This window comes from Hoplias malabaricus, chromosome Y, assembly GCF_029633855.1.
Source record: "Hoplias malabaricus isolate fHopMal1 chromosome Y, fHopMal1.hap1, whole genome shotgun sequence".
Lineage (NCBI taxonomy): Eukaryota > Metazoa > Chordata > Actinopteri > Characiformes > Erythrinidae > Hoplias > Hoplias malabaricus.
In genome coordinates this window covers 54,126,361-54,142,545 of record NC_089820.1, presented here as the reverse complement: position 1 = coordinate 54,142,545, position 16,185 = coordinate 54,126,361, and the positions used below count along the sequence as shown (strand labels likewise).

The 16,185-nt window shown below is 43.2% G+C and overlaps 1 protein-coding gene across 1 annotated transcript; it reads left to right on the top strand.

The window, feature by feature from the left end:
* The first annotated feature begins 1,254 nt into the window (after window positions 1-1,254).
* LOC136679289 (tumor susceptibility gene 101 protein-like) lies at window positions 1,255-7,515 on the top strand. Its single transcript, XM_066657736.1, has 10 exons — window positions 1,255-1,444; window positions 1,550-1,637; window positions 1,989-2,054; window positions 2,228-2,391; window positions 2,913-3,039; window positions 3,685-3,745; window positions 3,863-3,960; window positions 4,050-4,252; window positions 4,397-4,636; window positions 6,085-7,515. Exons 1-10 carry the CDS (start codon window positions 1,403-1,405, stop codon window positions 6,172-6,174), a joined length of 1,179 nt encoding a protein of 392 aa, XP_066513833.1. The 5' UTR covers window positions 1,255-1,402; the 3' UTR covers window positions 6,175-7,515.
* The last annotated feature ends 8,670 nt before the right edge of the window (window positions 7,516-16,185 follow it).

Below are 16,185 nucleotides of genomic sequence, written 5' to 3'. Positions count from 1 at the left end.
GTTGACTTTATACACCTAATTTCATTTTCCAGGACTTATGTTTCTCTATTTTACACAGTTCTGTAATGAAGTCTTGCAAATATTCACCTCCCATTCTGGAGAAGAAATGAACCTTTGGGGAACACAACTGAGTTTTTTAAAACCACTGTTGTACATTTAAAAGTACGTTTACACTGTTTGTATATTTAGGAAAAATAAAACCTAGAACCTGCTCACAGAATAGGCCGTGTTCCTGCTTTGCATCCAATGATTTGAGTGTATCTCCAGACTTACCACGACCCCGATCAGGATGAAGAAATTAAAGTAGATGCAGGAATAAATTTTCACTAAGAAAATAGTTTATGCTTATAATAAGAAAATTGTAAAATCATTATTCTTTTATAAGTAAAATGTTCCCTCTCATTTCTTTCAAACATTAAAATAGTGACCAGCCAGCATGTAAACAAACAAACAAACAAACAAAACTCTCTCTCACTCTCTCCGTCTGTTTCTCTCTCTCTCTCCCTGTGTTTCTCTCTCTCTCTCTCTCTCTCTCTCTCTCTCTCTCTATCTATCTATCTCTTTCTCTCACTCCATCTGTTTCTCTCTCGCTCTCTCTCTCTCTCTCTCTCTCTCTCCCTGTGTTTCTCTCTCTCTCTCTCTCTCTCTCTCTCTCTATCTATCTCTTTCTCTCACTCCATCTGTTTCTCTCTCGCTCTCTCTCTCTCTCTCTCTCTCCCTGTGTTTCTCTCTCTCTCTCTCTCTATCTATCTATCTCTTTCTCTCACTCCATCTGTTTCTCTCTCGCTCTCTCTCTCGCTCTCTCCCTGTGTTTCTCTCTCTCTCTCTCTCTATCTATCTATCTATCTCTTTCTCTCACTCCATCTGTTTCTCTCTCGCTCTCTCTCTCTCTCTCTCTCTCTCTCTCTCTCCCTGTGTTTCTCTCTCTCTCTCTCTCTCTCTCTCTCTCTCTCTATCTATCTCTTTCTCTCACTCCATCTGTTTCTCTCTCGCTCTCTCTCTCTCTCTCTCTCCCTGTGTTTCTCTCTCTCTCTCTATCTATCTATCTCTTTCTCTCACTCCATCTGTTTCTCTCTCGCTCTCTCTCTCGCTCTCTCCCTGTGTTTCTCTCTCTCTCTCTCTCTCTCTCTCTCTATCTATCTATCTCTTTCTCTCACTCCATCTGTTTCTCTCTCGCTCTCTCTCTCACACCCTGTCTGTTTCTCTCTCTCTCTCTAAAAAAACCCTACCCACTCTGCTCTGTTCCTCGGTCAGCTGACTGGAAGTGACCGAAAACTGCTTTCAGTTTAGGAAACGTGAAAGAATGAGAAGATTGTAGAACTAAACTACGGAAAGTGGAATTTACTCTCTCTCTGATAAAGAAACTTTAGGAAATACACAGCTGCTTTACTTTGTGGAAACAATGGCAACGAATGAAAACGCTCTCAGGAAAATGCTGTCTAAGGTGAGTTAGCCAGCAAGCTAACAAACACCAGCGCTGTTTACACACCATTTCCGGGCTTGTGTATATTTATAAATCTGAATATCTTTCTCATTTATGACTATAAAGGCTTATAAATACAGAGACCTGACAGTGAGGGAAATCACCAACGTTACAACAGCGTACAAAGACCTGAAACCTGTGATGGACAACTACGGTAAGATTAGCCTGAAGCTAACATTAGATACTTGTTAAATTGAGTTACCGCCGCGAATAAAAACGATGCAGTAAAACAACATTTTTTCAGAGGAAATGTTTAAAACACAGTTGAAGAACCATCGTTTTAATGTCGCTTTTTAACGAGTCAAAGTTAATGTTAAAATTCTAATTACAGAATATATGTTCTTGTTTGAAGTTACAGCAAACTGAAAGGTTTTCATTTTCAATACACGTCTTATATTATTTGCGTGAACATGGAGACACTACATTCCTACTCGTAACAACTAAACTTTTAACTATATACAGAGAAATATGATGGTATCTGAACGTGAAATGTTTTGTTTGTTAGTGTTCAACGATGGCTCCACCAGAGAGTTGATGAGTCTTTCAGGAACTGTGCCAGTGAGCTATAGAGGTATGATAACAACACTGCACAATTTATTTATTAGAGCATTTACTCACCATGACCTTCATCGTTCAGTCACAGTGCAGCACACACATCACTCTCTCTTAGCCTTGCGTTTTATTGGCTAAGTCTGGGAGGTTGTTTATGTTCTTCTGCAATTTCCACTTCTGTTTTCTCTTTAGGAAATGTGTACAACATACCCATTTGCCTGTGGTTACTGGACACCTATCCTTACAATCCTCCGATCTGCTTCGTCAAGCCCACCAGCACCATGATGATCAAAACAGGAAAACATGTTGATGCTAATGGAAAAATCTACCTGCCGTACTTGCATGAATGGAAGCATGTAATGGAGCGTTTGTATTCTACATTGTTTATAGCGTAATAATTACAGAGACAATGGTTTTTCATTGTTGGCCTTGTCAGTTTGTTTACATAAAAGATTACCCAGTAAACATTTAGCCGTTGATTCAATGTTGAAATAACGTAATAACTGCCGTCTAATCAACGTTCTCTTAAGGTTGAAAATGAAAGCTGAAAAGACGTCCAAACACAGACATTGAAAAGACGACTATTAGACATATTTTGGACGTCCATTGACGTTATTAATTGGTTCCGAAATAAATTACTTGTATAAAACGCGTTTTGGACGTCCACTGACGTTATCGATTGGTCACCACTTAACTAACTTATTAAGATGGATTTTGGTCGTCCATTGACGTTTAAAATATGTCCTTGACGGACAGACTACTTTTAGACCTATTTTGAACGTCCAGGGACGTTCCTTGTTTACTGGGTAAGGAATAATTTCTTCTGAGTGATTGAACTAATGATCAGTTAAGGACTTGTTTGTTTGTGCTTGTTTAGCCCCAGTCCGATTTATTTGGACTAATCCAGGTGATGATCGTGGTGTTTGGAGAAGAGCCACCAGTTTTTTCACGGCCCATTACACAGACACCTTACCCAGCTTTTCAGCCGGCTGGACCACCTACACGTACGTAAAATAAACAAATTAACTGATTATTTTATTAACAGCCATTTTTTTTAGGTCACAAAGAAGACATATCTTACATTTTCCTTGTTATGTATTAATTTCTTTTACTGCTTTGATTAATTTAGATATTCACTCATGACATTTGTGGGGTGTTACCTAATACAATTGTTTGTATTTATAAAGTACAGGGTGGGCCATTTATATGGATACACCTTAATAAAATGGGAATGGTTGGTGATATTAACTTCCTGTTTGTGGCACATTAGTATATGGGAAGGGGGGGGGGCTTTTCAAGATGGTGTGGTGACCATTTTGAAGTCGGCCATTTTGGATCCAACTTTTGTTTTTTCAATGGGAAGAGGGTCATGTGACACATCAAACTTATTGGGAATTTCACAAGAAAAACAATTGTGCTTGGTTTTTACGTAACTTTATAATTTCATGAGTTATTGACAAGTTTCTGACCACTTATAAAATGTGTTCAAAGTGCTGCCTACTCTTCACACACTGAAAGCAACCAACACAGCACGAGAAATGCTAGCACAGGCTTCCAGTATCCGTAGTTTCCCAGTCTGATTTGCTATCTTTATAGATGAATAAAAGTATATAAAACCTGTAATAATGTTATTGGTTTTCTTCTCATAGCTTCATATATGGCAAACCCACCAGCATCTCAGTTTGGCCAGAGCCTCACCTCTAACCCAGGGTAAGTGTTTAATGTGTCAAGTGTCTTTTGTTATCTTTAGTCATTCTTTGGATTTCCCCCCCCCCCTCACTGAATCAAACATTTGTGATTTCCACTCTCTCTGTTTTTTTTAAATAGAAGTTTTCAGGGTTATCCCTACCCTTCTGGAGGTTCAGGATATCCAGCCACACCAGGAACAGCACTTTACTCACCTGTTACTCCTTCCAATACCGGGGGTACGTTATCCGTTAGCGCATTGGCATCATTTTATTTTAGTTTTAACAGTATCTTTTTTTTAACATATTACTCTCTTTCCATGACCCAGGTCCCGCTCGTGATGGCACAATCGGAGAGGACACAATCCGTGCATCACTGGTGTCCGCAGTGAGTGATAAGCTGCGGTGGAGGATGAAGGAGGAAATGGATCGTGCTCAGGCTGAACTAGATGCTTTGAAGAGGACAGAGGAGGATCTGAAAAAGGGACACCAAAGGCTGGAAGACATGGTGACCAAGCTGGGCCAAGAAATAGTGAGTTGTGTCGTTTGTTTCTTGAGGTACCATGGAGACGTTTTCTCTGAAAATAAGGCAGAACTTGTTTTTATTGTTTAGTTTAGGTGACAGTATTTGGCTGTGATTTGACCTAAACCCACACTCCTGCTCTTTCTTTCTCAGAGAGATGTGGACAAAAACATTGAGCTTCTGAAGCAGAAGGATGAGGAGTTGACCGCTGCTCTGGACAAAATGGAGAATCAGTCGGAGAATAATGATATTGACGACCTGATCGTGCCAACAGCGCCACTCTACAGACAGATCCTGAACCTGTACGCTGAGGAGAATGCCATAGAAGACACCATCTTCTACTTGGGTGAGGCTTTGCGGAGAGGAGTCATAGACTTGGATATCTTCCTTAAGGTCAGTCCCTTCCTGTTACTCCTCAGTTTCTGCCTTTTATCTACCACTTATGCTTTTTATAAAAGAGTGTACGCTTACATATTTAATACCAATTACTTCAGTTGGAAATACACCTAGTCTCTTACAGTGGTGCTGTAGTAGTGGTATCTTGTAGTCTTAATAATAAGTGGATATAATCATACTGCTGATGTATAACTGTACTAACTCTTTTCGACTTAATTTTAATTTCATTTAAAATTTAAACATTTAATTCAGTTTTTTTGAGGATTATTATTTAAAAAAACACAAGGTTTGTTTTTATTCCAGTATTGAACAATGCTGCCATTTTGGTCATTAACTTTCATATAGTGTTTATTAATTTAAAATGAACATTTTAAGTAACCTGAGTTTTTTAGGCCAATGATGAGTACATTCTTATTTTCATTCATTCATTCATTATCTGTAAGCGCTGATCCAATTCAGGGTCGCGGTGGGTCCAGAGCCTACCTGGAGTCATTGGGCGCAAGGCGGGAATACACCCTGGAGGGGGCGCCAGTCCTTCACAGGGCAACACACACATTCACTCACTCTCACCTATGGACATTTTGAGTCGCCAATCAACCTACCAACATGTGTTTTTGGGGAAACCCACGCGGACACAGGGAGAACACACCACACTCCTCACAGACAGTCACTCGGAGGAAACCCACGCGGACACAGGGAGAACACACCACACTCCTCACAGACAGTCACTCGGAGGAAACCCACGCGGACACAGGGAGAACACACCACACTCCTCACAGACAGTCACTCGGAGGAAACCCACGCAGACACAGGGAGAACACACCACACTCCTCACAGACAGTCACCCGGAGGAAACCCACGCAGACACAGGGAGAACACACCACACTCCTCCAGTCACCCGAAGGAAACCCACGCGGACACAGGGAGAACACACCACACTCCTCACAGACAGTCACTCGGAGGAAACCCACGCAGACACAGGGAGAACACACCACACTCCTCCAGTCACCCGGAGGAAACCCACGCAGACACAGGGAGAACACACCACACTCCTCCAGTCACCCGAAGGAAACCCACGCAGACACAGGGAGAACACACCACACTCCTCACAGACAGTCACCCGGAGGAAACCCACGCAGACACAGGGAGAACACACCACACTCCTCACAGACAGTCACCCGGAGGAAACCCACGCAGACACAGGGAGAACACACCACACTCCTCACAGACAGTCACCCGGAGTGGGACTCGAACTCACAACCTCCAGGTCCCTGGAGCTGTGTGACTGCGACACCTACCTGCTGCGCCACCGTGCCGCCCTACATTCTTAAAGTTTTATTATTATTGGTTATAATTACCCCTGAATTTCCTAAATCTGGGCCTATATTAATGTGGTGAAGGTGAAACTACAAATGTATTGTGTGTCTGTGTGTTTTATTTTGCAGCATGTGAGACTCCTGTCACGCAAACAGTTCCAGTTGCGAGCTCTGATGCAGAAAGCCAGAAAAACTGCAGGCCTCAGTGATCTCTACTGACCAACCCAAGCATAAACACATGTAGTCCATGGGTTTCCACCCCCAAAAAAGAACCATGATTCAGTGATCAAACATCTACTTAAGACTTCAAATTTGTCAAGATGTCTGTATGGTACTTAATAAAATGTGTCACATTTGGGAAGTAAAACCTGTCTTTAAACGTCAGTGTGAAGAAATTTTAAAAGTCTACATACTTCTACACTTCCCACTTCTATCCGGGTTTCATGAACACGAAACAAATGAACTCCTCCTTTATTCATTCATTCATTGTCTGTAACCCTTATCCAATTCAGGGTCGCGGTGGGTCCAGAGCCTGCCTGGAATCACTGGGCACAAGGTGGGAATACACCCTGGAGGGGGCACCAGTCCTTCACAGGGCAACACACACTCACACCTACGGACACTTTTGAGTCACCAATACTCCTCCTTTATATTACCTTTAATATAAATATGAAGTGACCTTCTGAGATGATTTGAAATGTTCTCACATGGGAACAGCACTTTTTTATGTGAAGGGAAGAGTACAGTGATTGCAGCTGCTGTAGCTGCTAAGAGAGGGGTTTAAGCGTGGTGTAATACCCTTGGTTGTCTTTAATGGGTCCAACGTTCAGGGATCTTTTTAATGGCAAATCCTTTTGCATGAGTGCATGATTATCACACGGTGAAAGACCTCCCATTCCTCCCTTTCAATCAAAGCACTTTTCTTACACATATCACTCAAAACACTCCTGGTTAGGAATGAAGGATTGCATCCTGGCTATGCACACACTCAAGAATAAAGACGTTTGAAGTTTGTTTGTATTCAGCTTGTACATACAGCAAATTGTTGCACTCCTTGATTGGAAAGAAATGAGAAAGAGTTGGTTACTACATATTACCCTTTATTTACTACATTTAGATACAATCTTAAAAGTGATGTAATGGGAAGCATGTTATATTTCTCCCTTGTGCCTTTTTAACGTTTAAGTTTAACGCTGAAAGTGGTAGTGAACGTAACGGTGTCCGTGGGAACATTAACGTTTTTTTTCTTTGTGGATGCTATTTTATATTCTTTTTTCTATAACTAAATACTTGAATATAACATGAAGAGCATTATTATTATTTTCAGTCTTGTAAAGGGAATAACCAAATTGTTTTTTTTTCTTTTTATATTTTTGTTGTAATTATTATTGTTATTTCTTTATGTAGACTTATAAATGAATGGAATAAAACATCAGGCTTGTGTGATTTTTGTTGTTTGTATTAAAATAATCTTAATACCTTTTCCAGCGATCTTCTCTTGGGCCTGTTGTTTTTGCCATAAATATTTTTCTAGGGCTGGGATACTGCATCAATTGTCTGGAAATATTGGCTGATATTAGTGCTCCACTGGTAAATATTTTACCAATAACTAATTATTTGTTTTTCTTTGGTGTCCATGAAAAAATAATAATAATAAAAAAAAATTAAATAAATAAAATTAAGGAATTGTGTAAATGCACAGACAATGTGTGTTGACTTGCATTTTGCACACATTAATTTGTCTAATGAATAAATTTCCAATAAAGGCTTTAATAGCTATAGAGTTATGTTACATTACATCTTAAGTGTTACACGCTGATTGTTGATACTTTAATATTACGAAGATTGATTTATATAGAGTATAATTACTGTGAATTTGGATTTAAATTTGATTTCATCCATCCATTATCTGTAACCCTTATCCAGTTCAGGGTCACGGTGGGTCCAGAGCCTACCTGGAATCATTGGGCGCAAGGTGGGAATACACCCTGGAGGGGGGGCCAGTCCTTCACAGGGCAACACAGACACCTACGGACACTTTTGAGTCACCAATCCACCTACCAACGTGTGTTTTTGGACTGTGGGGAGGAAACGGGAGCACCCGGAGGAAACCCACACAGACACAGGGAGAACACATCACACTCCTCACAGACAGTAACCGGAGGAAACCCACGCAGACACAGGGAGAACACACCACACTCCTCACAGACAGGCACCCGGAGGAAACCCACGCAGACACAGGGAGAACACACCACACTCCTCACAGACAGTCACCCGGAGGAAACCCACGCAGACACAGGGAGAACACGCCACACTCCTCACAGACAGTCACCTGGAGGAAACCCACGCACACACAAGGAGAACACAGCACACTCCTCACAGACAGTCACCCGGAGGAAACCCACACAGACACAGGGAGAACACACCACACTCCTCACAGACAGTCACCCGGAGGAAACCCACACAGACACAGAGAGAACACACCACACTCCTCACAGACAGTCACCCGGACCGGGAATCGGACCCACAAACCGCGCCACCGTGCCGCCCTATTTGATTTCAAGAAGCATCATTTTGGGGGCAGACATGGCTTAACCTTGCCCTGCACTAAAAGCCAGGGGCATTTCTGATTCACCATTTCAGTTCCTTTTTACCTAGTCTGGGTCAGGACGATGGCCGCGAATGTGTTAAACAGAACTCGGGTTCTCCAGCAGGATCCCTGTTAAAATTCATTGTCGATATTTTTAAAAGAAAACTTTCAGAGGGGTCTACACTAGACCGCATACATCAGAGACAGAGTGTAGCTTTCAGCGCTATGACCCATGGCTTTCTTTCTCTAATGTTTCTGTTTTAGATGTGAATTCCCTGCGGCGCTGTACGCTGAGCTTTCTCGTCAACCTGCGCAGCCCCGAGGCCTAAAGCCTTGACACTGCCTCTGTGTCTAACCGTGATGCAGGATCAGACGATGAGGGTGGGGGGCTGACGTCGGGGGGCTTTTCTCTGCTTTGAGAGGATTTCAGCTAAGGGCAGGTTCAATCAAGATATGAGGAAGTTCATAAGTTCACCAAGTCATGGACGTGTGCTGAATACGATGTAGCCAACGTAGCTTAGGTTTATGTCTCAGAGCTAGGGCTGCATGATATACACAAGGGGTTTTGAATATCAAACACGTTCAGTGATGTTAAGATCTGGGCTCTGGAGTGGCCAGTCCGTTGTTCTGAGAACACAAAGGCCAATCAAAGCTTTGCTTGTTTTCGGCGTAACGTATAGAAGGCGGCGAATAACATTGGATTAATACTAGAGCCAATGCCAAACTATAAACGTTAAGTGTGTATACGCAGATGTGTAGAGACCCAGTCAAACTGCAACTGGCAGAATCCTGAGAGTGAGGCCAGGTTTGTGAACTAAAAGTATCAGACTCTGCATCAACTTGTGGGCGGAGCATCAATGGCTAAGACGTTCTATGAAGGAGTTAATAGTAAGTTACCACAAAACAAATGGAAGTCGATGTAATGTCCCTACAATTCACAGATATGTGATTGTGTGTGTGTGTGACAAAGAACATGACATCATCTGAAATACACAGAGCATGATATACCTGCAATAAACCTTTGACCTACAATCTGTCATCCTGCAGACCTTAGACCCCCCTCCGTACCCCACCCCCGCAAACACACATGCACACACACGACCCTCCGCCCCATTCCCCACACACTCCATGTGGACTCTTCCCGCTCGACCATCCAAAATTTCATTTCACAGATGACAGGCTTCAGCCTCTAATCCAGCAGCTGTGAAGGAGGAGAGGACTGGCCAACTGTTTCAACTCTAATCAGCTTTTATTGCACACAGGAGAAAGAGAAAGCCCCCCACAACTTTAACCAGGCCTGGGCTCAGAATGTGTGTGTGTGTGTGTTGGAGGGTAGCTGCCCACTGTAATTCACTCAGAGCTGTTAGGCAGGACTGGGTCAGCAGAGTTGTAGCTACTAATGGCTCTGTCACCACTGGTGCTTTCTCTTGGCAAAGCTTCAGCGTCCACAATACAAGGCTGTGTCCTGCCACTCAACCTGTTCCTCTGACCTTTCCAAACCTGTAAATACACTGCCCATCAAAACACACAATCTTCTTTTAAAAGCAAAGTTTGAGGCCATGGGGCCCAGAGAACACAAGTGACCTAGCTGTCTGGGTGAGTAGCGTGGTCCTCCTCCTACATCACTGCCAACAGTGTGCTAGCGCAAGTGTTTAGCAGTTGATGTGACAGATGTGGGCAGTTTGCATTCACCTCCAGTTGCATATATTCACCTCAACCCTCTTAAGGCCGGTGGTGTTATGTGTGATCAGGGGAAACCAGGGGAGCAAGGCAGGAACACACGATTGTGCCTATAGTTTGTCAGCGTTATATACTGATACCTGCTTTACTTTTAGTCTTTTCCAAACGGTCAGATTGCAACCTTTTCTCCTGGCCATCTGCAGTGCAATCAAGCAGTGACAGGTGGCTGAAAGTGTTTGATATACCGCAGTGTACCGTCAAACACCAGGCCTTTCAATGCTCAACAGAAAGCTCATAAAAACAACACAAGGCTCACAAATGCCTTTATGGGGCTTAATGTGTTTCAGTGGCTTTGTCGATTTTCACTGGCCCCTGGGCGTCAGGGAGAGAAGCCCAGCGTTTATTGGCCGTCAGGTCACTGTCATTGCCTCTTCATTCTCCACCGGAGTGATGGCTGTTTCCCATGGCGACATGACGAGACAAAGCTGGGAAAGTGACGGCCATGGGCTGCTGATGGCTCCTAGGCCTCCTTCTCCATGACAGCTTATTGACCTCAATCTAGGAAAGCTGTCTGGGGCCAAACACCCAGGGCACGCGGATTTGAGTGAAGTGACCAATTTGGATCCCTGGTGGATCCACGTTCCTGTGCTCTGTTCCCGGGATCATTGCAAGTGAGGGTTCAGCTCGACTGCCACCATCTATCATCCACAACAAGTGCCTCAGGATCTGAGGTAAGTCACAGGAAGCCAAGTCGGAACATGTGGCACTGCTGACAGGTTCCATTATGGCAGGAGGATGGAGAACACAGTTGAATCCCAATCCTCCATGAAGCAGTCCCTTACAGCAGTGGGCTCAGAATTCCCTCCCTACCCTTTTTACCATCCTGTCCCTGTTGACTTTCCCTGGATCGCATACCAAAGCACTAAAGTGATAGACTTAAAACAGTGCTATTGATACTATAATGCCATCAGGATCAATACAAATTAAGTGCACTGACCACTTCATGAAGTCCATGTATTTTGTAAGTCCACTACATGAAAAACTCAATTCGAAATGTCTTCTGAAATAGCGGGTATTCATACAAAGTTCGTCCACACTTGCTACAGTGACAGCCAAGCTTTAGACTAGATTTTGAAACATTGCTGTAAGGATCTGATGGCATTAGCATTAGTGACTTATGAAAAAAATGTTGGGTGATTAGTATTTATGGGAATTTAGGTTAGTGCTCCTGGGCACCCCCTACAGTTGCAGTGTGTAATTCAGTTTGACAACACTGTCCTTGAATCAACGGAAAGGGAGGGGTTGTGGTTTACTACCCTCCTCCAGAAGTTACATAGTGCAATTCCTGCAGTGCTGAGCCCTGAATTATAATGACAGAGGTCCTTACAGGCCATTAAAATGCTGGCACAGCAGGTAGTGTCACTGCCATACAGCTCCAGGGTCCTGGGCTGGGGTTGTGGGATCCAGCCCTGCTCTGAGTGACTGTGAGTGTGTTCTCCCTGTGTCTGCGTGGGTTTCCTCCGGGTGACTGTCTGTGAGGAGTGTGGTGTGTTCTCCCTGTGTCTGTGTGGGTTTCCTCCGGGTGACTGTCTGTGAGGTGTGTGGTGTGTTCTCCCTGTGTCTGCGTGGGTTTCCTCCGGGTGACTGTCTGTAAGGAGTGTGGTGTGTTCTCCCTGTGTCTGCGTGGGTTTCCTCCGGGTGACTGTCTGTGAGGAGTGTGGTGTGTTCTCTCTGTGTCTGCGTGGGTTTCCTCCAGGTGACTGTCTGTGAGGAGTGTGGTGTGTTCTCTCTGTGTCTGCGTGGGTTTCCTCCTGGTGCTCTGGTTTCCTCCCATAGTCCAAAAACACATGTTGGTAGGTGGATTGGCAACTCAAAATTAGTGTCTCTAGGTGTGAATGTGTGAGTATTTGCAACCCTGCAAAGTACTGGCGCCCCATCCAGGGTGAGTTCCCGCCTTGTGATTTTGGATAGGCTCCGGACCCACCGCAACCCTAAACTGAATAAGCAGTTACAGACAATAAATAAATGAATAGAGATCCATCCCCCCAGAGAGGGATGTCACTGCTTAACAGCTGCTGCTCCAGAGCACTTGCCCATGATTAGCCAGTTTTTGACCAGCTGTTATTTGGGTGGTGGACTGTTCTCAGCTCAGCAGACACTGATGTGATACTTGAATGGTGGTCTGTGTGTCACCGGTACTACAATGTTCTCTGACGTTCCTCCAGTCACACGGCAAACAACCAATTAAATACGGCATCACAGAAACAAACAAATGCAAGGAAGATGCTGAGGAACAGCATCCTCGAATCGACATTAAATGAGCACTGTCAGCGCTGAGTGGGAGGCCTGTGCCGAGGCTCACGGCTAAACTCAAAGCCTATAGCCCCGGAGGAGACGTATGCTAGGTAGCGGCAGGGGGTAATTATGGAGCCCAGTTAATGTAATTGCACTGATTCGGAGGGAACTGGAATTGCAACACAGCATTTCACATTAGCCTCTGTGCAATTATTCAGGCAGCACAGGCCTAATTATCTCTGCCAGCACTACAGTCTTCTCCTGATTGCTAACAACTTGCACCTTCTATACTAATTATTTACCTCATAAGCATGCATCTTTAATTTGCAGTTAAGGTGAATGGTAGGCTGTATGCTCTGTTTTTTTCCTGTATTGTTTTATTCATGCAGATATACAGTCATCATGCAGTTTATTAGAAATGCCTACCTTGTCCTTCCACTCATGACCACTTTATGAGGTCCACCTACCTTAGATCTCCACAGTGTAGGCGTATAATTACAGGCAGTCGCCCATCTGTTGCTGCACAATTCATCAGCCTCCCTCTAGCCCATTCATCACAGGTCATTTACAGATCCCCGGACCACTGTGAATGAATATCTCCACGTTGGACCATATTCTCAAAAGTTGTCATGGTTTTTACACCTCAGAATGGTATAGCACCCAAAAATATCAAACCAAGAATGGATCTGACCACTACTAAAGGCTTAGAGGAAGTTTAACACAGTGTTCATCACCTACTGAACCACAGCAAGGAAGCTGTTTCTAATAATGTGTCCAGTGGGTCTATAGGAGAGGTATTTTTGTTGTTGTTTTCAAAATGAACCTTGTTCTGACCACACCACAAAATATGGTCATAATATGAAAAGATACGTCATGGGGACAAGGGCAGATTTCTGCATTAAAAGGACATTCTGTCTCTAATCTAGTATTTAATATTTCTGTAGCATGGCATTGCACCACTCAGTCCAATCTGTTTGACAGAATTCAAAAGCTTTTATCCTTTATTTATGTTCATTCATCATTGTTCTCTGAAACACAATTACACCAGTTGCGGGAAAGAGGTGAGTAATGTGTGATATTTGGTTGCCTAGCAATAACGTTAGCTTTCGGTCTTCCCTCTGTGTTTCTGTTTAAAATGCTAGCTACCAAGCTAGTGTGTGGCTTTTATAGCTAATAAAAGCTAGGGAGTATATATATGACAGTGATGCACTAGCCACCATGCTAACATTAGCTTGTGATTGTTTACACTCATATAAAATAAGCATTTGAAAATGGCACATTCTATAGTTAGACAGTTTGTGTGCTACTAAGTTTCCTGGCATTTTAGCTCAGTTCTATGAAACTTTTTAGACATAGCAACATTTGCAGGTAAGAAATTTTTGCAATTTCATAAATTAAAAGATTCCAGGTTTATTTGCGTAGAGGTGCATGCAGAGATTTTTCAGTGTACTTGAATTAAATGCTTATACACTACATTTTTCCTTTACCTGGCCTTTTTTTTAAGAGAGTAATGTGTCCTGAAGAGGGCATTGCAGCTGTGGTAGAGGCTCAAATGCAGAACTGAGCTGGAGGGGGAGGGAGCAACCAGAGAAAGAGCTGGGGGATTAGAGGCTGAGAGCATACACTCTTTATGATGGGTTTATGACTGTCTGCTCTTCTGACAGGTGCTCTTTCTTTGGGGTTTTAGACAATCCTGTGGCATGTTTACAGTATTACCCTATGACCCATTCTTCATTACATATATAAGAGCAGTTTTCAGCAGATATTTATAGCCGAGTGCCACACTGAAAACAGAATATCATTAAACCGATGCAGTTTTCTAGTTGGGGAATGTCCATAGAAGGAACTCTGGATCTATGCTTCTTTTTTCGATGGAAAATATTTATTCTTAGTAATTAATTATAAACGTTTAAATGTTTCATATTGGACAGCTGAGAATTCTAGTTTGGACAGACTACATTTGCTACATTTATTCAGTTTACAATGCTCCTGAGCTGATTAGATCATTTAACACGTACAGAATGGAAATTAATCTGACACCATGCTAACGTTAGCTTTATCATGTAACAAAAATCTTCAAACCATACATCATTGCTCTCCAAAGAAAAACATGTATCTCTATTATGTTTCTACATCAGTTGAACACAGCAGTTGAAAAGACCAAAAAATGCTCCAAATTTAATCATTAATTTAATTAAAGGTTTAATTAAAGGACTTTTTACATTATTATTATTATTATCGTTACACTTATATAGCGCCTTTCTAGATACCCAAGGACGCTTTACAATCTACACTGCTCAGCACGTTCAATTCACACACACACACTGGCGAGAAGCGGCAGCCAAACGCGCACAGCGTACTCTCGACCAGAAACGACCATCCACCTGGAGGACTGCATCGGGTACTAGGGTTTCACCCAGGACAGAGCGCCAATCCATATCTGGGCAAACACACATTCACACTCATTAACTCACAAACCAGGACAGTTATTACAGAAGCCAATTCACCTACCTACATTGACTTCCATTGAAAGTTAAGAATGTTTTACCCTTCTCGTGTAAAGTATTATTTTGGAGATATATATTTTTATTTTTACAGCGATAATATCTAATGATGTCCTCTCAAAAAGAATTAGAAATACATAACAATGAAAATGGGCGGCACGGTGGTGCAGCAGGTAGGTGTCGCAGTCACACAGCTCCAGGGGTCTGGAGGTTGTGGGTTCAATTCCTGCTTCGGGTGACTGTCTGTGAGGAGTGTGGTGTGTTCTCTCTGTGTCTGCGTGGGTTTCCTCCGGGTGACTGTCTGTGAGGAGTGTGGTGTGTTCTCTTTGTGTCTGCGTGGGTTTCCTCCGGGTGACTGTCTGTGAGGAGTGTGGTGTGTTCTCTCTGTGTCTGCGTGGGTTTCCTCCGGGTGACTGTCTGTGAGGAGTGTGGTGTGTTCTCTTTGTGTCTGCGTGGGTTTCCTCCGGGTGACTGTCTGTGAGGAGTGTGGTGTGTTCTCCTTGTGTCTGCGTTGGTTTCCTCTGGGTGCTCCCGTTTCCTCCCACAGTCCAAAAACACACGTTGGTAGGTGGATTGGTTACTCAAAAGTGTTCTTAGGTGTGAGTGAATGTGTTGCCCTGTGAAGGACTGGCGCCCCCTCCAGGGTGTATTCCCGCCTTGCGCCCAATGATTCCAGGTAGGCTCTGGACCCACCGCAACCCTGAACTGGATAAGTGCTTACAGATAATGAATGAATGAATTAATAACAAGGAAAATCAATAACTCATTTGAAATATGTGTTTGACCAACAGTGTGTGTCCCACACATTTTCTTATTTTACTGAATGGGATTTTTCTTATGTGTTGTAGAGCTTGTCCAACCTAGCAACAGTTGCTGTAAACACCATTAAGTTCACAGGATTGGTAAGTGTGTGTGTTTGTGTGTCAGAGAGAGAGAGAAAGAGAGAGAGAGAGAGAGAGAGAGAGAGAGAGAGAGAGATTAACTGAGTCCTTTGTATCGAGTTTAACGTTGAGCTGACGCAATGGGAATGTGATGACTGCTCTGAAGTTGCACAGACACATGGAGATGTGTGGTGAATAAACATGAACTGTTCCGAGCTGTTTTTAAAGACTCCAGAATGTGAGCAGAATTCCTCAAGCTACACCTTGATGTATTCATAGG

What these genes read in the sequence shown, in the direction of transcription:
- LOC136679289 (XM_066657736.1), top strand. Translation starts at nt 1,403, where the DNA reads ATGGCAACGAATGAAAACGCTCTCAGGAAAATGCTGTCTAAG. An exon ending in GCCGGCTGGACCACCTACAC is followed by an intron (nt 3,040 to 3,684) that starts GTACGTAAAATA and finishes TTCTTCTCATAG; the next exon opens with CTTCATATATGGCAAACCCA. An exon ending in CCAAGCTGGGCCAAGAAATA is followed by an intron (nt 4,253 to 4,396) that starts GTGAGTTGTGTC and finishes TTTCTTTCTCAG; the next exon opens with AGAGATGTGGACAAAAACAT.